Source organism: Drosophila elegans, unplaced genomic scaffold (assembly GCF_018152505.1).
Source record: "Drosophila elegans isolate 14027-0461.03 unplaced genomic scaffold, ASM1815250v1 contig_149, whole genome shotgun sequence".
NCBI lineage: Eukaryota > Metazoa > Arthropoda > Insecta > Diptera > Drosophilidae > Drosophila > Drosophila elegans.
The window spans coordinates 4,638,606-4,663,348 of NW_024545513.1; the positions used below are offsets into that span (position 1 = coordinate 4,638,606).

The 24,743-nt window shown below is 45.2% G+C and overlaps 3 protein-coding genes across 3 annotated transcripts; 1 reads left to right on the forward strand and 2 right to left on the reverse strand.

The window, feature by feature from the left end:
* Nucleotides 1–994: 994 nt before the first annotated feature.
* LOC108136313 (proton channel OtopLc) lies at nucleotides 995–15,038 on the reverse strand. Its single transcript, XM_041710768.1, has 7 exons — nucleotides 14,851–15,038; nucleotides 12,430–14,484; nucleotides 6,976–7,737; nucleotides 6,706–6,823; nucleotides 6,502–6,598; nucleotides 6,246–6,434; nucleotides 995–5,769 (listed from the first exon to the last, which is right to left on the reverse strand). Exons 2-7 carry the CDS (start codon nucleotides 14,202–14,204, stop codon nucleotides 4,466–4,468), a joined length of 4,245 nt encoding a protein of 1,414 aa, XP_041566702.1. The 5' UTR covers nucleotides 14,205–14,484; nucleotides 14,851–15,038; the 3' UTR covers nucleotides 995–4,465.
* A 1,527-nt stretch (nucleotides 15,039–16,565) lies between these two features.
* On the reverse strand, nucleotides 16,566–18,256 carry LOC108136248 (NAD-dependent protein deacylase Sirt4). Its single transcript, XM_017257287.2, has 2 exons — nucleotides 17,989–18,256; nucleotides 16,566–17,395 (listed from the first exon to the last, which is right to left on the reverse strand). The coding sequence occupies exons 1-2, from the start codon at nucleotides 18,167–18,169 to the stop codon at nucleotides 16,638–16,640; spliced, it is 939 nt and encodes a 312-aa protein (XP_017112776.1). The 5' UTR covers nucleotides 18,170–18,256; the 3' UTR covers nucleotides 16,566–16,637.
* A 78-nt stretch (nucleotides 18,257–18,334) lies between these two features.
* LOC108136246 (RNA-binding protein 25) lies at nucleotides 18,335–24,369 on the forward strand. Its single transcript, XM_017257285.2, has 6 exons — nucleotides 18,335–18,792; nucleotides 18,887–19,131; nucleotides 19,781–20,990; nucleotides 21,210–22,053; nucleotides 22,638–23,278; nucleotides 23,718–24,369. Exons 1-6 carry the CDS (start codon nucleotides 18,730–18,732, stop codon nucleotides 23,811–23,813), a joined length of 3,099 nt encoding a protein of 1,032 aa, XP_017112774.1. The 5' UTR covers nucleotides 18,335–18,729; the 3' UTR covers nucleotides 23,814–24,369.
* Nucleotides 24,370–24,743: the final 374 nt, after the last annotated feature.

A 24,743-nucleotide genomic window follows, 5' to 3' on the forward strand; every position in this document is an offset into this window, starting at 1 on the left:
GCGGCAGTGGGTGGGCGAGTGCTTCTTTGGCCGAGAGCAGCGCATGCGTTGAGTCCTGGCAAAGGACATTCACCTTTGGGTCTCAGCTTGCCGCCAAACAGGGTGCATTTATATATGTAAACCGCTCGCATTTGTGTCTTATTGCAACCGTTCCCTTAAAAAAAGATAGAAACATGCACACACCCCACAAAAAATAGAATAAACAAAACTCCCCCACTTGGGTGAAAAGTTAATTGAATTAGGTCTATGTCCGGTCTGAAAAACTAAAAAAAAAATAAGTTTATTTCTAAGTTTTTTCACAGATAGAACTTTAAGTATGATTAAAAAAATATTTTAAAAATGTTCTAAAAATATCCCTCAGAGTCAAGCTCTATATGGTGGGCAATGTGTTTTTCGGCTCTACTCCTTTATGTATCAAAAATCTCCCTCTTTCTGTGTGTAATCATATATTTGAGCGCTAACCTAGTTTTTGGCCAGCACGGTTGGCCAGGGCGTGGTTCAAATCCCGGGTAACCAGTTGGTACGTGTATATACCCAAGGATATATGGTACATGGCATCCACAGATTGCAGTGGAAAACAGGGGAAACACAATCCACAGAGGATCTGAAAGAGAGAGGGAGCTCGAGAGAGATTGGGGAAAAACTGTGGCCATCTCGCTCTAAGTCGGGGGGGAGGTAAGGCTTTGGGGAAAAATAAGAAAAAAGGGGGAGTGGCGCACCCACTCATAGATACATGCCCGCGGTTCAAGATACATTTGCGAGTATAACGGCAACAGCCTCAGCTCAGTATGCGCCTATTTTCCAGCCTCGAGCACTTTTTCACCCAGAGCCACCCAAAAATTGCCCCTTAACCCACCCATTCCCAACCCCAAATCCCAACACCCTTAACACTCGAAAGCCCCACCCTAAGGCTCCGAAAAGCGCACTACTTAACGCTATGTAGAACAGTATTTAACTCCTCATGACCCACATACAAAAACAACGCCATTTTTCATAGTAATCGAATTACGTTTCAATTTATTATTCATATTTATTGCATATTTACTGCTCTTTTATAGTCAATATAGTTTTTTTCGGGTGTACGGGGGTGATGTATTTTTGGGGAACACAGAACATTCACGACTAGTTTTATCTTGGATTTTTAACTTTATCTTCATAGCCATTATTGTAAATACATATAAATACTTGTAACACTTAATACAAATTGCTTTTCCTAGGCTTAGTCAAGTTGTATTGGTTGAGTATTATGGGAAGAAGTTTGAAAGCGAATGGTGTTTATTAAATGCTGAAAAGTTTTTCATGAATGGGGATCAAAGATTATTTATCTGTTTTTTAAAGATATTATGGGGGCATACATATACATACATTCCGTATATCCTTGAAAATGGTTGAAGAACAGAGAAAGATCGCGAAAAATTTATGGAAAGTGCAATTTCTTAATCTATGAATAGATTACTATTCGAATAAACCAAATATTCCTAAGGAATACTTGAACAATTTAATTGGTTACATTTATTGATATTGAAAATCAAATGATACAATTTACGAAGTAATTTTGGGTGTTCAAAGTAAACGAAACCACCCAAAGAAATTTGTTAAGAATTTAACGTGTCAGAGTGAATGGAATTTTATAAAGAACTAGATGAAGAACAGACAATGGATCGAATAGAAACATGTATTTCTGATCCATTGAGAAACAATTATAGAAACGAATAGGAACAGTCGCACAGTTATCAACAATTCTCATGTCAGTTCGAATTACAAAGTGAGTCCCACAATTACGATTACTACATTTATTTTGATTTTCCTTTTTGAGTAATATGAACAAATAATGGTTTTCGGGTATAACTTGAATATTTCGGTTGGTTTTTTTTCGGTTTTTATCGGTTTTCTTTGGCTTTTCTATTTATAAATCGCATAAAATGTTCTTTTGCTGGTTTCGTTTTTCGTTTCGATTCTACGTGGAATAGGAGTTCCTCTAATGAGTTCGATTTCTCGTCGTACCTACTTAGTTTCAATAAATTCTAATACAATCGGCTGTAAATACAATACAATTTTCAATTTTGATTTTTCGCTGAATATGCGATTTTTCGAGCAGTGTTCCGAGTCGGTGTACAATAAATACATGTAAGAAAATGCATATAAAGTTACAGTTAATTCTAGTTAAAAATTTAGTAAGAGTATAAAATTGAAATAACTAATTTAATATATATATATTTATATATATATTTTGTTGTTCCTTAAGATTTTTTTGTTCGTGTTTTTGGTTTTGATTTCGATTTTGGCATTCATATAACTTTGAATTTACAATGGATGAGTCAGTAGATTCAAAAAACTCGAAATCAACAAGAAAGCAATTACAACATAGGCTACGTAAAGAACTCTTTGGCATTGAAAAATATATATCGCATTGTATGTGTAAGTGGAGTCTATATCCTAGATATCTTATACCATTATGGTAGAGAAAAAAAAAACACAGACATACATATTTATACCTCCTAAAATAGATTTGTGCGTCTTACAGTAAGTGTTTTCATTGGAATATTTTCGCAATCTCTTGATTTGTCCTTCTACATTATTTTGTTGAGCTTTAATAATACTGAAATGGGGTTTGCAGGGATTAAGGGAACTAGAACTGGACCTGGAACAAGCACAAACGTATCACATAAAAACCTATTCGGGCAAAACAAGGTTCCTAACAAGATGTCTCTTATCTCGAATTAAAGTTAACAAATTCAGTATTAATGCTATGCTACAAATCAAGCATCTCAACAAGGGGTTAAAACGATCCATGGGAGGGGGATTTTTAAGGGGTTCTTAAGGGTTCTTAAGGGTTCTCAAAAGGAGGTCTTTTGCCATCTGGATTGAACTTCTACATATGCATGTGAGTATATATCCTTAGGTGCTAGGTTGTGTATACCGTCTACTATGTAGTACAGTGTTGTTTAATAACTTTTGCGGTTCCTCGATTTCTGGTGGGGTTAATGACTTCTCCTATGCTTACTCTTCTTCTTCTTCTTCCTCTCCTTTCTCTTCAGCTTTTTTCACTTTTCTTCTCGCCTTTCTGCGTTCAACTTTTAATTTTTAAAATATATCGAGTATATTTGGAACACCGATTAATTAGCCTTGTAAATATCTTTTATAGAACTCGCTTTTTGGGTTATACATATTTGGTATATCTGCTCTCTATTTGGTTGATCGTTAGTTAAGCGGCATACGTCGTAGTGCGGTTGGTTCACAACCCGTTTTGCTGATCCTCAGTCAGTTACTATATATAAATATATAAAATGTTTTTTGATTGCAATCATTTCCAACATTTATCAAACGTGATTGTTAATTTGGAATTGTATGTAGGGGGTAAACATGAATTCATCTACGGTTACGTGATTTGCCTACAATAATTCTCATAACGCTCACTTGCTACCAAAGGGAGTTTATATAAATATATCAAATTTTATAAAGTCTTTTTGAAAGAAAGGAAATGTTTAAACGTTTTTTTTAAGAGTTTAAAGTAGGAAAAATTAACTGTATTTTATGAAAACTTAAAAACCAGGCAAATGAATTTTTTTTCTGTTGATTTAATGGAACATTTAAGAATTATGTTTGGAAAAATCCCTTTCAGGTAGAAAGTAAGCGTTATGAGCATAAACCATTTAATATATTGCGTATACGCACTAGCGGCAATGGCTTTTAATTTATTGCGTATACGCCCTAATGACATTGCTTGGGATTTCTTCATTGATTTCTCTTAGCTTTGTGAGCTCAAGGGTTAATCCTTTGATTTATCTTAGAGTTTTGATTTATTCTTGCTTGGGACTTTGCTTTCTAATGTTTCTTTTCTAGGATATGTTTTTGGGCTTTCAACGCTTGCATCCGCTTGGATTTATATGTTTTAGCTTTTGGTGGATGTTGCTCTCGAAGATGGGTTCCTAGTTTTTTGTTGGTGGGTGGATTGATGGTGATGGTGGTGTTGGTGTTGGTGGTGGTTGTAAGGTGACGGCTATGAGCCCTATAGCGGATGCAAGTCCTAGACAAAGCTGAGCTCATGGCCGCTGATGGCGTCGATGAACTCAAAGTGCGCGTAAACTCATTCGCCGTTGATCACGTAAACCGGACAGAAGGCCTTTTCCGTGTTGAGGGACTGCGGCGACAGCGCCCGGATGGGTGCCCTCAGTCCACAGCTGCTGTCGCCGCCTTGTTGCTGTTCGTCTGTTGCTCCTCCTGATCCTGCTGCTGCTCCTCCTGCTGCTCCTCCTGATCCTGCTGCTCCTGCTTCTCCCGATCCTCCTCCTGATCCTCCTCCCGATCCACCCGAATTGCTCGCCCCGCTCTCAACCTCCTCGACGGTCTCCAGCTCACCGCCAGCCAGCGTCGTAGAGCAGTAGCAGTAGGACAGGTTCGTCTTGAGATCCTCGCAGAATTGCTGCTGCTGCGCAATGCTCTGGATGCGCGAGCGGGCGAATTCTCACATATACGTCGGCTTCAGCTTGTAGGCCCGCTTCCAGATCTCGCACAGGCAGACCGTCGAGTGGAAGCGATAGAATATGGCCAGCGGCATCGACACATGCGTTATGATCGTCCAGGCCCACAAGCCGTAGAAGTTCAGCTGTATGGGATGCGACTCGGCACGCGATTTCTCCAGCGTACTAATGGCCCACATGGCCAGATTGACGACCAGCATGAAGGTGACGATCTCGCGACCCGGCTTCTTGCGCAAATGTTCCGGACTGACGGCCTGCCTGCGGCTGGCATCCAAAATAAACATCGTCTGGCACGCGGTCTGCACAATGGAGGCCAGGGCGTTGATGGGCACCAGCATGTCATCGCTGCGCAGCGTAAAGTGGCCGGCTATCACCGTGAAGATGTTGTACAGAAACGAACCCGTCTGCGCCCCCACCAGCAGTATGTCGTCCAGGGAGAAGCTCCTGTACGCGTCATACTGCAGATGACGGATCTGGATCATCCCCACCAAGGTGGCTATCGTGGCCGTTCCGTAGATCAGCAGCTCGCAAATGGTCACCTCGGTGACGGCCAGGGCCACGAACTCCGGCCGAGAGATCAGCACAAAGAAGATAATCAGCGATATGATGGTCAGCACCAGGATGAGTATGCCCACGAACAGGCCCTTGTGGGCGCGGGCACAGTCCACGGAGTAGTGGTGCGGCGAACGCTTCATCGGCGAACTGATCATGTCCGGGCGCTGGGGCGTCGGCGTCTGTGGCCGCGAGATGCTGCGCCACATCACGTACAGTATGGCCGCACAGATCAGCGAGTACTCAATGGTGCAGGGAAAGAGGAAGGGCGAGGCATCTTGCACCAGGGTTCCAATTATGTTCGTTCGCCGGCACTCGAAGATCTGATAAGGTCCCTTCAGACCACGCGGCACCCGCAAATGGGCCGTCGGATCGTGCTGGACTATGGCATGGCCCCTCGAGTGACCCGGTATCCTGTGTGAAATTCTAAGCGTGCGGTTCTCCGGATTGTAGAACGTCAATATCTCGTGCTTCGTCTCCTGGATCAACACATTCAGCCAGACGGCCAAGTTCGTTCCGATCATGTGCATCAGGCCGAAGCGGGCAATAATCTTGTAGCGATACACTTTGATCTGCTCGTTGTTCAGGAAGATAAAGTACATCTGGATGAAGATGAAGGCCATCCGGGTGGCCGGGGTCAAGGCCAGCAGTACGTTGTGGCACTTGGTATCCGGATTGAGCTCGAAATACTGCCCAAACTCCAGACCCGAGTAGATCATGCTGCCGATTCCGAAGGCTGCAAATGGAAGGTGAGTTTTATGGAGTATTAAATATAAACTTGCACAGGAACATAATATAGACTATGCTTCAAACACAGTTACGATTATTTTCCAGGGACTACAAATTATCATTATTGAAATAAAATTCTCATTATTAAGGAATTAAATATACATTAAGGTTCATTTAGGTTGTTATTTCTATATTTAAAAACTAAAATACAAATTATAACACTGATATTTAAGAAAACAAATAAAAAATAATCGTTATTTGAGTATTATATTTATATGAATATATAGCAAGCGTTATTGTAACATCAGATTTTTTTTCAAATCTCAGTAATCGGTTTTAGTGATTTTTATTGTAAGGTGTATACAAATCAATTAAATTAAATTAATGATAAATATACATGACCATCATCATCTGCTGAAGAATTCAGATATGCATATGAAACGTGATTCGAAAACGTTGAATTTAAATACAGTGAACACTCACCCACGGCGCCCATGCGCAGATAGAAGCTGCCATAGTGGGCATCCCGCCTTCCGAGCGGCGCGAGGAGCGATGGTCGCCTCACTGGAATCGCCGGAGGAAGTCTGTGGTGCACGGAGTTACTATCCGTATCCGACTCGTCCATGCTGTCCGTTCCGCTCGCCTTCGTCGTCGACTTGTTCGGTGAAGTGGCTGTGGCGAAAAGATTATTCAGATTATTGGATACGTACATTTGAGTTAAAAATCGTCCTTTACTAACCAATTGGAACCGGCAACTTGGGACGTCCCCATAACAAAGTGGCGTACATAAAGAGCAGAAATATCATGCTGCCAATGTACAAGTACAAATAGTAAACCTAAAATAAAATAAAAATAAAAAGTAAATAAATAGTCTCCACCATGACTGCTGTAGTAGCTAAACCAATTGTAATGAATTATGCCAAACATTATGTATAGCTCTCACCTCATAAAAGGAGGGTGGGATATAGGTTGATATAACCTCTGCCATGGGAAATGCTATGCCCATCACGACCAATAGTTTGCCATAGAGTGCGGAGAAAAGAGTGGCCAGTGCATCGCCGCTGAAATAGAAACGAAACAAAATAAATAGGTATTATATTTTGAGAATGCCAAAGTTTATATAATAAGTCATAAAAAACAAAGCAAATGGTATTTACTTTATGTTATGTGTATGTTCTCAAGAATATTAAAATTTTAATTGGGCTCTACTTACGCCTTGACCCTGGGCATCGGCGGATAGACGAATGATGGCCGGTGGGTGCGCTTGATGGCAGGCAGCACCGGGTAGTTGGTCAGCTGGTGCGAGTGGTACATCAGTTCCAGCTGTCCGTCCGCCTGACTTCCGCTAAGGGCTCCCGGCTGGGAGCTGCTGCCTCCGGGCGATGATGGCGGATCCGAGCTGTCGCCTCCTCCTCCGCCGCCGCCAATGTCCCGGTCGCCGTCGCCATCTCCACCGCCTATGATCAGGCCACTGGGGCCCGGCGTCTCCTGGACGATGTTGCTGCCCCGGTGACTGGGCAGGCTGGACTCGTCGATGGTCACATGGTGCTGCGATCCCGAGCGGGCTGACACTCTGCCCGGAGATATGGCCACCGCCGGCTCAGCGGACGCGGTCATCAGGGATGACGAAGTGGCAATTGGAGGAACTGCAGCCATGAAGAGCCGCCGGCGATCCCCGGGCGAGCTGCTGCTCCCGCTGTCCCCTGGGGGCGGGGGCGGGGCATAGCTGCTGGGCACAGTGGGCGTGGGCACCCGGACACTGTGGGTATGGTGGTTCTGGTGGTGCGGATGCTGGAACTGGTGCGGCAAGTGGTAGTGATGGTGGCTGCTCGTGAAGTGCGACCTTGGCTGACTGGTGACCACCGCCGCCGCCGCCGGTGGCTTTTGTGCCTGCTGCTGCTGCTCATCCTGGTAGCTCACAGTGGCTATCGGTGACTTCGATGGCTCCGGTGGCTCAGCGGTGCTGCTGCTCGAACTGGAAACGGAGGCGGTGGAAGAAGAGGAAGAGGAAGAGGAGGATTTGGTCGACATTAGCGAATATAGAATATGTATAGTATGCGTGGCTGGATTGGCGGACCGACGTGGGCTCACTGAATCGGTGGACTGGGTTTTAAGCCCCGCACCCGATTCTGCAGACACAACTACATGCGACTACGGCTTAATTAAATAATGGTCTCCCCTTCGAATCATATATATATAGGTGTACATATATATCGCGTGTGTGGGGATTTATTGTATCGGATGCCAGACATTTCCGCCGCGGATACATTGAACTTGGTGGCCAGTCGACAGCCTTCGCATGAACTTTAAACCCAGCAAGATGATGATGGGCCACAATTTATAGACACTGTGATTTTGGGGGAATCTCTGGCCTTCCGGAACACCCACCTTCACCTCAGCCCACTTTCACCCACTTCCACCCACTTCCACCCACCGGCACACACAGCGTGTGCTCCTAAATTGCGCTTAATAACAGATACAAATAGAGATTCAGCTACGGATACCAGCACAGATTCAGATTCAGATCGAGATAAACACATAGAGCTGGCGAAAAAAAGAACAATACCCACTCGAAACAGAAACTTAATGAAAAGTCCCCATCCATTCGCCACGGGCAATTGAAACTAATCGCCGTCTAGTGGACACAGCGCAAATCGGGATACCAATGCGAAAAACACAGTGCGTTTCGTGATTTTAGCAGGGCTTTTTAGATGATAAGCCAATCACAAACCAAAAAAGTAAAAAACCGTTAACCTGAAGTTTATAAGCCATACTATTAAAAAGCTATTATAAACAAAAAGAGTTTGACTTATCAATGGCCCACCAATTTGATTTTTAGAAAAAGCTTTTTTTTTGTTTTATCAAAAGTACATATATTCAAATAAATGTAATTTATTACATTAGAAAGATATTTGGAGCATTAAACAAGTAAATATTCAATGGATTTTAAGCTCTTATAATTAAAAAACTATAGTAATTAAAAAACTACCAAATTCAAATCATTAATTAATTAATTAAGTATTTATTACTAAAATGAGTTTAATTAATAAAATTGTAACGAAAAAAAATGCTTTTAAACCCTTTTAATGCGGATATAATGAATTGTGTTTTTAAATAGATGTACTTGTAATTCTGATAAACCTTACTCGCACTGTACCCTCGATAAGTGGATATGGAGATTTGTGCTAGTATTTTAGCTGGCGGCACTCACACAACCGCAATATGTTTGCTGGCTTAATGGAAATATGAAATATTTTCAGTACGTGATTGGGATGTTTAATTAAGGCGGACCGGCATGCATACATGGCATATGTCGCATGACAGGTGAATCTGAAACCGGAGAGGGGTACGGGATTTTTCGAGGGGCCACATCCTGCTTCACACGCTTCCCATGCCAACAGAGATCCGTGAGATCCGAGCACGCATCATTTATTCGCATTTAAATCGACCCCATTGCAATTTTAAATCCGAAACGCAAACCACTCGAAAGTAATGCCGAGGCATCATTACGACATCTGGCAGCGGGATCACAAGATGTCGCATCATTTGCAATTTAGAGGCAGAAACATGGAGAAAATGTGTCAGTTTTTAGGAACTTTTTCATTTCAGAGTAGAAATTATATTTGACTAAATCAAACTTTCAACTTTCATATTCAAAATTGATCTGATACCATGTTTTTAAGCAATAATATTTTATAACAAGAGTATTATAAACCTACTATTAAATATAGACTACTTTATGTTGCAAAGGTATCATATAAAATTAAATAAAAATAGTTACTACTGCATTTCAGTTTAGAAAGAATATCAACCTACTCGTTTAATAAAATTTACACTCAAATAATCACATCTTTTTTCAGTGTGCGGAAAAATGGCAACAAGTGTTGGGGGAAGGGGACGGTAGAGGTGGGTTTTTGAGGGGTTCGAGCTTATAAATAACCTTGACATCAGGACACAGTCACCGACACAGACACAAACAGAGACATGGGGTGCATGCAACACAAGGAGCTGTTGTGCAATTGTGTGGGTCATGCACTCGAGCACTCTTGTAATCTGATTTCTAAAAGCGTGCTGCATACTTCATGGCGTCCTTTTTGTTGTACTCATATTTTTTCGGGGTTGTTAACCCGAAACGACGGTAACCTTTTGCCCCCGCTGCACCACTGCTGTATTATAGGATGACGAACCAGCCTGCTTTTCATCGTCTTCCCCACCTGCTTTTGCTGCACCACAAAGTCAAAGAGGGCAAACCAACGCGACCTGTAAAGCAAACACTTTGAGGAGGGCCACTCCACAAGTAACTCTCAATCAAAGTTGCAATTTGTTGCCGAACTACAAGGAACTAAAGCGATTTGAGTGGATTATCCCTCAGCCAAGTGGAAGTATATATATTGTGTTTTAACTTTAAACATTTTTCACCCAACAAATAAATCCATATTTGAATGAAATTTTGTATTAAGAAATTGAAAAGTTTTAAAAGGTCTACCCATAAAATCTTTATATATTTAAGTAAGGAAAAGCTCGTCAATGACTTTTAATTTTTAATTTAGTTTCCCAAATATATTGGAGACAACAATGAATAAATAAAAGAAAAACCGTATAAAAATAGAGTTGAAACTTTTTACAAGTAATAGAATGATCAATACAACTTTTCTATACCAATACGAAACTTCCACCGCATTGAAATTCGTGTCATTGACATTTATTGATACCCAGATAGCTTCCGATCTATCTGAAGAGTCGAGACTCAATCAGCAACCATCAATCCGGTTACCTGACAATCAGTTGGAGCAGTTTATTTCCGGATCGAATGGCGGAAGACATCACGAATTCATGAGTGCGAATGCATTCACCCCGGAGACTCGTTGTTCTGGTTCCGAGGTCCGGACAAAAGGGGCCTGGAAATGTCCGTTAATGGGTGCTCCTTGCAGTCGGACAAATGTAAAAACCGCAATGGCAATCGCACAAAAGTTGTCAGTGAGCACATGGCACAACAAACTTTCAATTGACCCATTTTGAGGTGGTTCTCTGGGGGGTTTTTGGGTGCTTTCAGGCAGCCTGAAGCCTGGGGGCAATTTGCAGTCGAGCCGCTTGCATTTAGCGACATAATAATGGGCGTGGCAATGGCCGAGGACAACAACCTGCTGCCAGGGCATCCTTTTCACCTTTCACCTCCTCATTTTTTTACTATTTTTTTTGCAGTCTGTTTTCGAGCTGCAACAATTTGTGCATGTCAAGCCAATCGAGCAGTCCGTGTTCACCCGTAACCCCCATAACCCCCGTCCGTAACCCCTCCTTAACCAGTATCCACGGCTGCAGCCCAGGCGTATACGCAATTCAAGTGAAGCATACGCCGTGTTGCCAATGCACTGAACGATTATCATATATTGAATTGCCAGCCATCAAAGTCAAGCAGATAATTTGCAAAAGTTTTGGAAATTTAATTAAACTGATTGCTTTTAATTATTAATTTGCTTGAAGAATTGGATAGCTTAAGATAACTTTTAGTAACTAAACTTAATTTACAAGGCGTCATAACTTCTTCCAAATTGGTTTAATGTATATTTTCTTAATTATTTATTGGCTAGCTTCAAGCATAAAAAGTATTGTTAGTAAAATAATTAATTTTTGTTGAGGCATCTCCCACGCTTTTCTCTCAGTATACGGCTCTGTTTACGGCGTGAAACTTGTCAGGGTGTTGCTCTGGAAACGTGATGTTTAATTAATGTACAGGAGAGGATGCAGACAGACAACGCCAAAGCGGAGCAGCGAAGTGAGTGCAAATGGAGCATTTTACGTGGCAGGAGGAGGAGAACCAGAAGGACCAAGAGGACCAAGAGGAGGAGCTGGGGATGAACTGACACGATATGAACACGAGCACACAAGTTAAACAGTTTTGTTGAGCTATTAGCAGCGACTAATGGAGGCTGGCCAAGAGAATGAGTTCGCCGTACGTAGTTAGATGAAATCGGGGCTGAGGAGATGCGCCGCTCTGAGGACGATTATGCAATTAATGGAGTGCCCGAGGGAATCCGAAACCAGACAAGATGGTTCAGTTAGATACGCGACAAGAGCGCAGCGTCTTGGGGAACGCTCTGGGCTCTGTGCCTAAAACCCTAAAAGATTTCCATCTTAAGTTGTGCAAGAAGTTTCGCAAGCCTTAAGAGAATATCATAATTTTGTGGGTGTTTTAATAAACTGTGAGGTAACATGAAAAAGCTATGTTTATAATAAAGGGTCAAACATTTACCTTCTGGCTCATAGTTTACTCAAACATCATTATATAATTCTATTTATATATGTCGCCCAATGTTTAAGTACCCTTATCCTGTGATCACTTTGCTCTGTATACATTTTTATATACATCTTACGTGTTAAATACATTTTATAGCTCTCTTTTCATATTACACCATATACCTATGTACCTACATAAATTTTTTTTTGTATTATTGTTTAATTCAACTCATAATTACAAATCTAATTAATTATAAAATTTAAATATTTAAAATTTTTAAGTTCGTCAACATTTCTAAAAAGGGTTATGAAGTTTTCCATTTCTATAGGAAAGATGAGGCTAACACGAAACCGAATCAATGAAAACGATCTTGTCGCTGGTTATCCGAACATTGGTTTCCCCAATAAATATTCATTATTATGATTTGCTCACCTGATCTGCTCCTTGACTCCGGCTGCAACTCCCACGGCGGCGGCTGCAGACTCGGCCAGTTTGGGCGGACTGCTGACCAGCGGCGGACTACAGACCCTTGGCGGCGTCGTGATCCTTGGCGGACTGTGCATCTGGCGTGCCAACTCCGGCGGCGGACTCCGCATCAGTGGTGGCGAGGGCATCGCCGGGGCTCCCTCTCCGGCCGGCGGACTCTGCACGCGCTGCGATCCGGACTTGATGGATCCGACGGGACTTCGTACGGCCGTGTGTTGTCCTTGCGAGCGTATCGAGGTTTGCGATTTGAGGGATGCCTGCGGGGAGAGAACGCCAGCTGCTTGGGCGGAGGCCACGGACCCCGTGCGGGAACCTATTCGAGAGCCACCCCGTGATCCTGGCAACGATCCCTGTTGTGATCCCGATCTCAGCTGCGACCGTTGGCTGCCACTGCGACTCGGCCCGCGGCTTTCGGGCTTCGGTGACCCTCCTGCTCCTCCAACTGATGTGGAAATTGATCCCGTCAAGATGCTGGCCGCCCGCGGTGAACTGATGCTATCGCCGGCCTGATCCTGCAGCGATTCCCTGTCCACGGATATCTCATCCGTCTCCTTGGTCAACTCCTCCTCCTCCTCCTCTTCCTCGGGCTCTTGCTCCAGGGGCGGTGGCGGTATGAAGCCCCTGTCCTCCTCCAACTCCGCAAAGTTCTCGGGCGGCGGAGCTATGATGGAGGAGGCGGAGTAGCCGTTGCTGGGCGGCGTAGTGATGGTGGTGGACTCATCCTCGTTGTCCAGCGAGCGGCTGTAGTCTTCGCGAGCTCCGCTCACGGGCTCCGGTTCGGGCTGCTGATCCTCCGGGTCCGGGTTCGGTTCGTCGTGCTCCATTCCGGGTGGCGGCTGTTCCGCCTCCAATCTGGGTGGCGGTGAGTTGGGCTGGGACTCCGCCTCGCCCTCGCTTTCGTCGGAGGGCGTGAGTGGGGGTATCTGACTGATGTGCTGGGCCGGTGGCGATACCATCCGGCTGATGTTCAGTTCCGGACACGGTGGCGGTGTCACGGGCGGAGAAGGCGAGTTGGATGGCGACTTGGTCAAGGGCGGGGTCACCTGGCCAAGATTGTGGCCTTGGACATAGGAGAGATTGGAGGGAAGCGGTGGCAGGGGTGGCGGTGGCGTGGACTTGTCGTCGTCCTCCTCCTCCTCGTCTTCCTCCTTGGCGCTTTCTTCCGGCTCCTCCTCCTGCTCCTCTTCAGGGTTATCTAGCATTGCCTGGGGTGGTGGAATGGCCACCACCTCCTCTGCATCATCGGTCTCCTCGCCATCGTCATCGGTGCGTAGGCCTGCATCATCCATGGGTGACAGTGGAGGGGGTGGTATTAGCTCCAGTTCCAGGACTGAATTAATGGGCGAACCCGGTGGCGAAGATGCTGCCCTTGCTCCTTGCTCTTGATCAGCTTGATCCTCTACTTCTTGCTCCTCCTCCTCTTCGTCCTTTTGCTGTGGTGGTGGCGTGGGCGTGGGAGGAATGTCATCCGTTTCCGTTAGCGTGGGCAGTGGCTGACCCAGCAAAGAGGGCGGAGGTGGCGCCACCAAGAGCAGCACCTCCTCGGCCAGCGAAACTGTGGGCAGTGGCGGCGGGGGAACGGCCACGGCCTCTGGATTTGCCGTGTTGTCCACCTCCTCGATGTCGGAGTCGATGCCTTGGGCAAAGTCCATGTAGAAGTTATCCCGCGAATCGCTGGAACCGCGTCGCAATTTCAGCGACAGATCCGGCGAGCTGTCCATCTCGCTCGCACACTGGTCGTCCTGCCTGCACGGGGCTTCCCCTCTTCTTGTCAATCTCTCTCGCTCTCTTGCTTAATATCCTTTGAAGAAATTCCTTCACACACAAACGCCTGCAGGGGCGCAATCTTGCGTTGTTTGATTTATTTTTTGCGCGTGCGTTTTTCTTTGTTTTCCTGGTATTTTCTCCCAAGTTTAAGCGATTTATAGTTTTTAAAGTTAGTTAGCTGATGATTTTTGGCTTTTCACTTAATGTCACTGCACACGCACATTGTGTGTATCCCTAAAATGCACAAGGAAGTGTCAAAAACACGCATACTCACACACGCACGCACTCACAGCATCCCGCTCTCTCAGCTCCTTTTGCCTTCTCTCTCTCTCTCTCTGCAGAGGCGTGGGCGTTTTTGGAAGGGGCGTGGCAGTGCAATTTGCTGCGCATTTGGCTTTATACGCAATTTAAGTGCGTGAGTGTGTGCGAAATTGCGTAGTAGGAAATAAGAGGGGGGAGAGGATAAAGGGAAAAGTAGTAGGGAGTTTTATTTTATTTTTTTTTTGCTATTACTAAATAAAGCTTAGCCGTATTGTTAATTATAATAAATAATAAAATCACTTTTAGCACTCATAAAATAAAAAGTTTATATCATTTCACCATTTAATCACTAGCACACTCAATAACTGAACCCAGCACAGAAAAAAATATCAACGGTTACGGCTTGTGTTCCGGTTTCCGACTCCGGCGCTTGTTGTTCCGGCTGCTCGGTGAAAGCACGGACTTGTGCTCGCTTCACATGTACAAAGCCGACCAACTGCGACTCCTGCTCCGGCGGGAATGAAGGAACGAAGAGGAGAGCACCGAGCTTAAACTCGGAACCCACATCGAACTTATCTGAGCTGCGCCACAGCCTCTCTGAAAGGAAGGGCGAGAGAGCAAGAAAGAGAGCGCACTGCAGAGAGCACTGCTGACCCATGAGAGGAGGGGCGGTGAAAGGGGGTGAGAGCTGCACATAACGGTGCCGTGCCGGCTAACGGTGGTTGTCGAACGGCATTCGCAATTACAACTACAACGCACTTGACCGGATTCCAATTTCGCCTTTGTTCGCCAAAGTTTCCAGTTTCAAGTGAGCCTCGTTATCGCAAATCCCGGAATCCGCGTCGTAAAGTAGGGTAGGAAGTCAAGTGGTGGTCGAAAGGAGTACAGGTGGGCACCAAGACTTTTAATGTGGTTGCCTGCTAGAGAGCTATTTACATATCTTATACGTTCACTCCCAAGTCTTTATCCAATTTTAGCTTAAGGACTAGTTCCTAATAAGGATGTCTAATCAACGCAAAATTTAGCATACTTTTTGAGGCATCATACATACGTACATTAGGGTGGTCCTAAGTATATCACTCATACGTCCTGTTGCAAAATAATCTTTAAGACCAGTGTGCATTTATTGCACACCAAAGTCTTCCAAATTTAACGGAGAGAGTTTTTTTAACACAAACCTTTGATTATTCAAGCAAACCCGTTTTGTATGGTTATTGGGAAATGCAACATAATCAGTGATCCGTTATCTCGTATTTTTTGCCCATTGTGACGCGGCCTACGCATCTTTCTCCTTCCATCAGCTGTGTGAGAGGCGTGGGGGCGGGGCGCGAGGGCATTGGAAGGGGTAATGGGCAGCGTGTGAAAATTGTCACTGCATGTGTTTGTTTGTGTGTGTGAGCGAGAGATGCCTTAATTGCGGTTCATTTATATGGAGCAAAGAGAGCTGCAAGCTGGAGCAAAAACAAAAACATTTCACGTGAGCGGACCGGTAACAACGGAAGTGCGCATTCCCGCCGCTCCTGCTTCCGGCTCCCGTTGGGATGTGCTGGAATTTTAGCTCACAGAACAATGGGAGAGCACCATTGAGTGAAAATCTGGGAATGAGAGAACCCTTTTCTTGGGAAAGCATGTCAGTGCGTCGCACATTGTGTTTTCCTTCTGGAGCCTGCGCGAAATCAAAACAGGTCCCTGCCGGAGTTGCCAACTGATTATAAATAATAAATTTAAAAACATTTTAAAATGCAAAATTTAAGAATTTGATTGCTTACAGATTTTGATATTTTTGAAACACTTTTCTAATCTTCTTATTAGCAATAAATAGTTACTATAAGTTGGTTTTAGCTAAAAAGGAAAGTCTACAATTTTAAAGGGTACACCGATTTTAAAATTTCGAAATTTGGAGTTCCGATACCTACAGATTTTGATATTTTTAATACACATGTGTATAAGACTCAATACCATTTTGGCGTTTAAAAGCCGTAAGCCGTAGTCTAAGTTTAAGAGATAAATAAATTAACTTTTTATTGAATGGTTTTTGCTATAAAACGAAGGTCTACATTTACCACAGCTGAATTTATTCCAAGATTTTTGTACATACATACATACAACAGCAAAAACAGCCAGGATTAGCTGGCACTTTTCGAGGAACGGAAGTCGAACAACTTGGGTATCACATCGCCGCATTTGGCGGAGATCTTGATGTCCGCCAGATGATCGGCCCGTGTGTCGCCTATATTGACTATGGCCACCGGCAACTTGAGGTCCTTGGTCTGCAGAACGACGCGGTAGCCGGAGAAGACGAGAAGACTAGATCCCAGAACCAGCAGGCCATCGCTGTTATAGACCATGCCCGCAATCTGATCGAGTCGCGGCTTAGGCACCGAATCCCCGAAGAACACAATCTCCGGCTTCAAGTCGCCGCCGCACTGCGTGCACTCGGGTATCCGGAAGTTCTCGATATACTCCAGGGGGATCTCCACGTCGCCATCAGGTCGGATCATGTCGGGGGCATCCTTGAACGCCGGATTGAGCGAGGCCAGTATGCTCTGGAGCTCGTGACGATCGATGCGGTACTCGCAGGACAGGCACTTGACCACATAGCCACTGCCGTGGACCTCTACCACGTTCCGGCTGCCCGCTTTCGTGTGCAGTCGATCGACATTCTGGGTGACCACCGCCTGGACGCGCTGCTCCCGCTCGAATCTGGCCAGCGCATGGTGCGTGGCATTCGGCTGCGTGGCGGAGAACTTGGGCCAGCCCACGAAGTTCCGGGCCCAGTACCGCTTGCGCACCGCCGACGACTTAACGAACTCCATGTGCTGCACGGGCTTGTGATTGGACCGGGCGTAGAGTCCCACGCCCTCGGAGCGGTAATCGGGAATGCCTTAAACATATTTTAGATTTTTTGTTACACATTTGATACTCAGGGTGGGAAATCTACATTGTATGCCATTTTTTTCCTCATTTCTTTGGATTTCTTATAGATTTATTTATGTTGAATTGAAAAAAGGACATTTCCTGAACAGACTATCTCAACAGTTAGCTTATTTTTGTGAACCTTAAATACGTTTAAAAAATTTTATCCTTGATGGAAAGTGATCTCCTATGAATTTATAAAACTGAGCAATCATTAGTTAATTTTGTAAATTAAATAATTTTATTTGTAATAAACTTAAATCTATAAAAAATTAATGTATTTAATTATACGGCAATTAAAAATCAAGTTTTGACAATAATATACAGAAATATTTGAGGACTATTATTAGTTATTATTTTTACTTTAATTCGAGTTTCAATAACTTAAAAAACTTTGCAAAACATTTTTTTGAAAAGACTCTGTTTTTTTTAACCGTAAGAGGCGAATTAGATTTTGATCTCGAAATGTTCAGAGCACAATCTGGAATAGATTTGGTGACGGTTTCTGAACCAATTCAGGAAGGCTCTTTCCAATAGTCAGATTAAATCCAAGGAACTCACCAGATTCAGTTGAGATGCCAGCACCAGTCAAAACCAAAACATTCGGTTTGGACATAAGAAAATCCTCCAGTCGCCGGATGTCATCCTCCACGGCGGGCTTGTGATGTGGCACGTACTCCTGCCGAGCGGTGGAGCTCCGGAGGGCGGTGCTCCGAAAGCGAAGCAGCTGGCCCACTCGCATTGTCTAATATTATTCAATAAATATTATTATTTGTTTCACTGGTTACGTCTAGAAAGTATCGATAGATGGAGCATGTATACTCGATGGTAATCGAAACGGCAACGGCGCTGCCAGACCTACCGCCAAACCGATAACAACATGGATTTTTACACGCCACCATCGATAACAGTTTGCTATTTGACAGCTTTCATCTCTAGAGCAGCGGCCTCTGAAAAAAAGGAGAGAGATTCGGTAATTTACGCGTGGATTTAGCACGCGCCGTGAAATCTAGCAGTTAAAGTAGCCGCAGGAAAGTCCACCCGAGATCCGCTTAGTGATCCTGGCAGGCGGTCCCATCCGGAAGCAGAGAACAGGACATCCGCACTCACATTTACCACTCCGTGTGGCGTTTGCGCCCCCGTCCGTGTGTGTGTTTGTGTGTGTGTGTGTGCGTTCGTGCCCGTCACTCGTGTGTGTGTGTGTGCGTGTGTGAATTGTCGGCTTTAATTTTGCAAAGCACGCCGAAACCTAAGTTTTCCTAAGGAGCCAAAGGATTCGCAGGCGGAATTGAAGCGCACAAGATGTCGTACCCGCCGCGGGCGCCCATGCCGCCCTACATGAATGCATCCATACCGCCGCCGCACGTAAGTTTTTCCCACCCCTCTTTCGCTTTCTGGGTCACAACGGTGGCTCCCATGGAGAAGTCCCAATTCTAATCCCCATCTTGCAACTTTCCAGATCATGCAGAACATGGGCCAGAACCAGCCGAGGAACTTCCGCAACTCGGCGACCATCAGCTCACAGCCGACAGTGTACCATCGTCCGCCGGAGCCACAGCCGCAGTTCCGCGGACCCATCATCACCGTCTTCGTGGGCAACATCAGCGAACGCGTCCCGGAGGCGCTGCTCAAACGCATCCTGGCCAGCTGCGGCGTGGTCATCAATTGGAAGCGGGTCTCCACATTCGGCTTCTGCGAGTTCGAGTGGGTAAAACTGGGAATATAGACACTTTGGAAGGTCCAGAAAAGCTCAAGATGTACATACAGGGAATAGGAGCCCCTTCGAGAGTTCTATCAAGATCAAGGAAGCTAGTCTTGCATCTATATTGTTTATAGAAGGCTTGAAAGAGGCACCAGAATAGCACAAAACGTATAAATAGACCCATCTTCAAGGAAATCGGAACCCCTTTGAGAGTTCTATACTCTTAGCGAACATAGTCTGGCTCATAAGTTGTTTAAATAACCCACACAGAGCCATAAAAAAGGACAAATAAGTTTGGGGTAAATTTAAAGCCTTTAGGTTTAATAATTTAAATCAACACATAAAAGAGCTAAGCTTATTTATAGAAATTATAAAATTTAAATTACCAAAGTAGGAAGCTAACAAACATTCTAAACGTCAATATTTACATTTATTCAAGGACTAATATCTCTTCTGCATCATTGTTCAAACGTATTTATGAAGATACATCTAGGAAACACTTCGTTTAAATGACAACTATTGAAAAATTAGGGCTATAGTATTTCTATTTGGTTAAGGTTTCTTCTAAGCTACAGTCTTCCAAGGTGCTTTTCCCCCAACCTTTTTAAACTTGACTAGCCTAACCTAACCGAGTTTCTCGACCCTTTGCAGCGGACCCATTGCCGCCATGCGAGCTGTGCGCCTGCTCAGTGAGATGGAGATCGATGGCAAGAAGCTGGTGGCCAAGGTGGATGCCAAGAACAAGGTGCTCATCGAGGACTACAAGGAGCAGGAGTGCAAGAACGGGGATCGCTCCAATTCGGTGGACGAGAAGACCGAGGACGAGTACGCCATCAGCCAGATGCATGATCTGCTGGAGGAGCACAAGCATGAGTTCGAGGGATTCGACGGCAGCAATCGCGCCGATCTGTACGGCAGCACCAGTCGCAACAAGAAGACGCGCCGCGAGGATGACATCAAGATCAAGGTGATGAACGACAATGCCCTGGAGGAGGAGAAGCGCAACCTGATCAGCAGCGAGATTGGCAAGTTCCGGATGCGGGCGGAGGAGGACGAGCATCGCAAGGAGCTGGAGAAGGAGAAGGAAAAAGAGAAGCTGGCGGCCAGCAAGGAGAAGGAGCGCGACAAGGAGCGCAAGAAGCACCAGCGCGAGAAGGAGCGCAAGACCTCGACCAGCAAATCCAGCAGCTCGTCCGGAGCAGCAGCAGTCGCCAGCTCCAGCTCCGCCTCCTCGTCCAGCACAGCTGCCAAAGCTTCCTCCGACGCCCCCGAAGCCAATGATGCGGCGGAAAAGGTAGCGAAGGAGGCAGCTCCCGCTGTCACCAAGGATGCAGTTGCCATTAAGGAGCCCAAGGAGTCGTCAAGGAGCAGCAGTCGCAAGGAGCCGCCCACCACCACCATCGATATCACTTCACACAAGGAGCGGCGCTCCGACTCCAAGGAGACGCGACGCCGTCGCTCCAAGTCCCGCTCCAAGGATCGCGAGCGGGAACGCGAGCGTGAGCTGCGCGAGCTTCGCGACAAGGAGCGCGAGCGGGAACGCGAACGGGAGCGGGAGCGTGAGCGCGAACGCGAGCGCAATGAGATGCGAGAGCGGGAACGGGAGCGCAACGAGATGCGGGAACGCGAGCGGGAGCGCGAAAGGGAGCGGGAACGTGAGCGGGATCGTGAACGCGAGCGGGAACGGGAGGAGAAGCTCCTCAAGCCCGTGCGGGACTCGCGCCGCGAGAAGGAGATGGAGGACGAGCTGCGGGATCGCAAGAAGTCGGAGAAGAAGGCGCGCGAGAAGGAGGCCGCCTACCAGGAGCGCCTGTCCAACTGGGAGATTCGTGAGAAGCGCAAGGCCAAGGAGAACGAGAAGGTAAGCCTCTAACTACAGCTTTGGACAGGTAATCAATAAACAGCTGGGGTCAAAGTAATAGTAGCTTTTTGGCTTGTCGAAACAAAGCAAGAAAATTGATTTCTCATCTGCATCATTGTTAAATAACTATGTACTTGAGAAAGAACCACCTGGTTAGATTCCTCCCATCGTAGATACTTGGTTACTAACCCGCCTCTTTGTTCCTTCTCTTCTATCCAGTACCGCCTTAAGGAGCTGCTGCGTCAGGAGGAGCGCGAAAGCGATGCCAAGCGACTGAAGGAGTTCGTCGAGGACTACGATGATGAGCGCGACGATTCACTGTATTATCGCGGCCGCGAACTGCAGCAGCGGCTGGCCGAAAGGATGCGCGAGGCCGATGCCGATTCCAAGGATCGCGAGAAGGAGGCGGACGAGCTGATCGAGCTCAAGACCAAGTTCTTCAGCGGGGAGTACGAGAACCCGTCGCTGGAGTACGAGAAGGCGCGCCGCGAGATCGAGAAGCTGTACGAGCCGCGCATCCTGATCAATGTGAATCTGGAGGCAACGGCGGCGGCGTCGGCCACTACGTCATCGGTCCACCAGCAGCGCAAGCAGGCCGCCTCGGCGGCGGGAGAAGGCGGTGGCGGTGGCGATGGCCAGCGGCAAAAGACCCACCAGCAGCTGGATAGCTATGATCCGGACTTGGCCGGCATGAATGATGACTCCATATCGAACGATGACCACGGCTCCATGGCCGATACAGCCTCCAATGCCAGTGGCTATGCCAAGAACAACAACAATGACAACAAGTCCCTGTCGAACAGTCTGAGCAGGCAGAACAGCGAGTCGCGCGATTCCCTGGCCCACATCCACACGCCCACGCAGAACGCCATGCTGAATGACCAGGGATCGGGACACGACGCCCTCCTGCCCTCGGCCACGCCGCCCATAACCATGCCCCTCATCTCACTGACGCTGGGCAACAACCTCAAGAAGAAGAAGTTCGAGGCCACCGGCGTGTTCGTCAATGACGACGACAACGATGAGAATATCAATCCCAAGAAGCGCAAGCTGGTGCCGCTAGGTGAGTGTCGTCTGTCCACCTAAAAACCACACACATACAAGGGATTAAATTGTTTCTAGGAATTTTCAATTTTCTATGCAATAAGATAGAGTAGACTTATGTATGTAAAGAAGGTCTTTAGTTTGTTTTTATTTATTCATGAATTACAGAATACGTTCAAGTTTCACAAAGAACGCTTTTAGAAAAAAAAGTTGTGGTTATAATTTTTGAGTTTTATTATTACTAAACCTTTTTTTTAAAGCTAATTTAATGGAAGCAACTGTTTGCTTTCGTTCACAAAATAATCATTATTTTTGCGCGATATTTTCTTGTGTCTCACAAATTATTATTACTTTCTTATATAGATCTAAAAAAATATGTATTGCAAAACACTTTTCAACATATCAACCAAGAGGCATATGTCAATTGATTGTCAGGCTTTCATAGGTGCACGATTTTATAGTTTTATGTATTGCAAAACATTATCAACATATCAACCAAGAGGCATATGTCAATTGATTGTCAGGCTTTCATAGGTGCACGATTTTATAGTTCCTGCTTTAATCAGAGTCCTTTTCTAATTCCAAATTCCTTTGCATTCGCAGACTACGACGACAACATGAGCAACATCACACCATCCGCCCATCCAAGCAGCACCGCGGCGAACAGCAGCAGCGGCAACAACAACAGCAGCTCGGCGGATCGCCAGAGCTCCGCCGTATCGGCGGCCACCGCTGCAGCCGCTGCCGTTAGCCAGAAGATCGCCCAGGCGGGCGGCTCCTCCTCGGCAACGGGATCGGGCTCTGGTGGCTCCGGATCCGGTGGCTCCGGGTCGGTCACGTCCAAGAACAATGGCAGCGGCAGCAACAGCAGTGGCCACAGCAACAAACATAACAGCAACAGCAAACATGGTAAGAATGAGGCAGCTGCATCTGCGAGCAGTAGCGCAGATGCTGTCGCTACAAACACCAAAAAGGATGAGAATGGTGCAAAGGTGTATGATGAAAAACGGCGGCATATAAAAAGCATTATTGACAGGATTCCCACGCAAAAGGAGGAGCTATTTAATTATAAGCTTGACCGCAACGAGATTGACAGCGGTCTAATGGAACGCAAAATACGTCCATGGATCAATAAGAAAATCATCGAGTATATCGGTGAGCCGGAGCCGACGCTGGTGGACTTTATATGTTCCAAAGTGTTGGCCGGCAGCCCGCCCCAAAACATCCTCGACGATGTGCAAATGGTGAGTTCCGGTTGTGAGATTGTTGCAGTTACGATAATAGCACTAAAGATTATGCCTAAAAATGTGAGAGGTTTGCTTATTAAATAAGTTATAGTTTTTCAATTATTTCAATCGGAAATATACTTTACAAGTTATTGAATTTAAAAAACAAAACATTCAACAAAAGATAATGAAACATAGGACAAAAAAAAATATTACACGATTTTAAAGTTTATAAACACGAAAAATGAGTAGTTAACAATATAAACAATTTTTAGAGGTAGCCTCTTTTATGAAAAAAGTAAATTCAAGAAAATTAGGTTTTTAAAATACTGACAAAAACATAATACAAACAAGTGCTATTATTTATGCTCACCGCAATTGTATTTCACTTTGATATTTTCATCTGAATCTGATCCTAAACTCTACCCTTCTCCCTCTATTTCGAATGGAATCTCAGGTACTCGACGAAGAGGCGGAGGTGTTTGTGGTGAAGATGTGGCGACTGCTCATCTACGAACTGGACGCCAAGAAGAGCGGCATTGCGGGGAAGTAGGATGTAGAAGTGCCCTTCATCTGGGCAACTGGGGAACCGGGCGGGAGCGGGTGCGGATCGGGGGATCGAAGGAGGAGCAACTGCGCGAATAGACTCTAGACTCTAAGTTACTCTTACGGATGATTACAACTTTGTACATACAGGGCGTGCTTCAGGAATTGTGGCCGCCAACTGTCGAGCTTTGTTTTCTAAGCTTCTGCGTGCAAAAGAGATCAACAACAAACAAACAATTATGAAAAGCAAGAGTTTGAATATCGGAAGCCAAGCGCAGCCTCAAGGATTTCTCAATTACCACCTTGTTAGCGTTAATTGCTAATATTAATCATCGATAACTGTAAATACACACTAAACTCACTTATAAAATCACACCAGCAGAAACAAACAAGTCAAGAAAGCCGTACATTAACGAAACAAAAATGTAGCCATGTACATTTCGGTTGCTTTCTAATCCAATTCTCCCCCTTTTTTTTGTTGCGGTACTTCGCAACAGATCTTTCTTTCGAAACGAGCGCAAACAAAAAACTGTCTTCATTTAAATAAAACAATGAAAAGAAAACGCCAAACTTGAATTTTGATTTCGCGAGGGGAGTTTTGCAAGTTCTTAATAACGAAATAGTTCTCATTTGAGTTCGCCTTAGAATATGTTTGATGCTATGTACCATATATGCTTAACTCAGACCATTTCCACTGTGTTGGAAGAAATTAAAGGTAAGACTAGCTTTGAAAATTAATCTTGCCAAGTATTTTCTTAAATATAAACATTTTAGATTAAAGTTTCTTATCAAAGTTATTATTCAAAACAATGTACATATTATTTAAGAAGATTTTAGAGTTCGAATTATGCAAAAAATATTAACTTGTATTGCAAGCTTATCTGGGAAATTCCACTTTTAACAATTACGTTTCTCTAAAATTTATTAATAAGAAGTA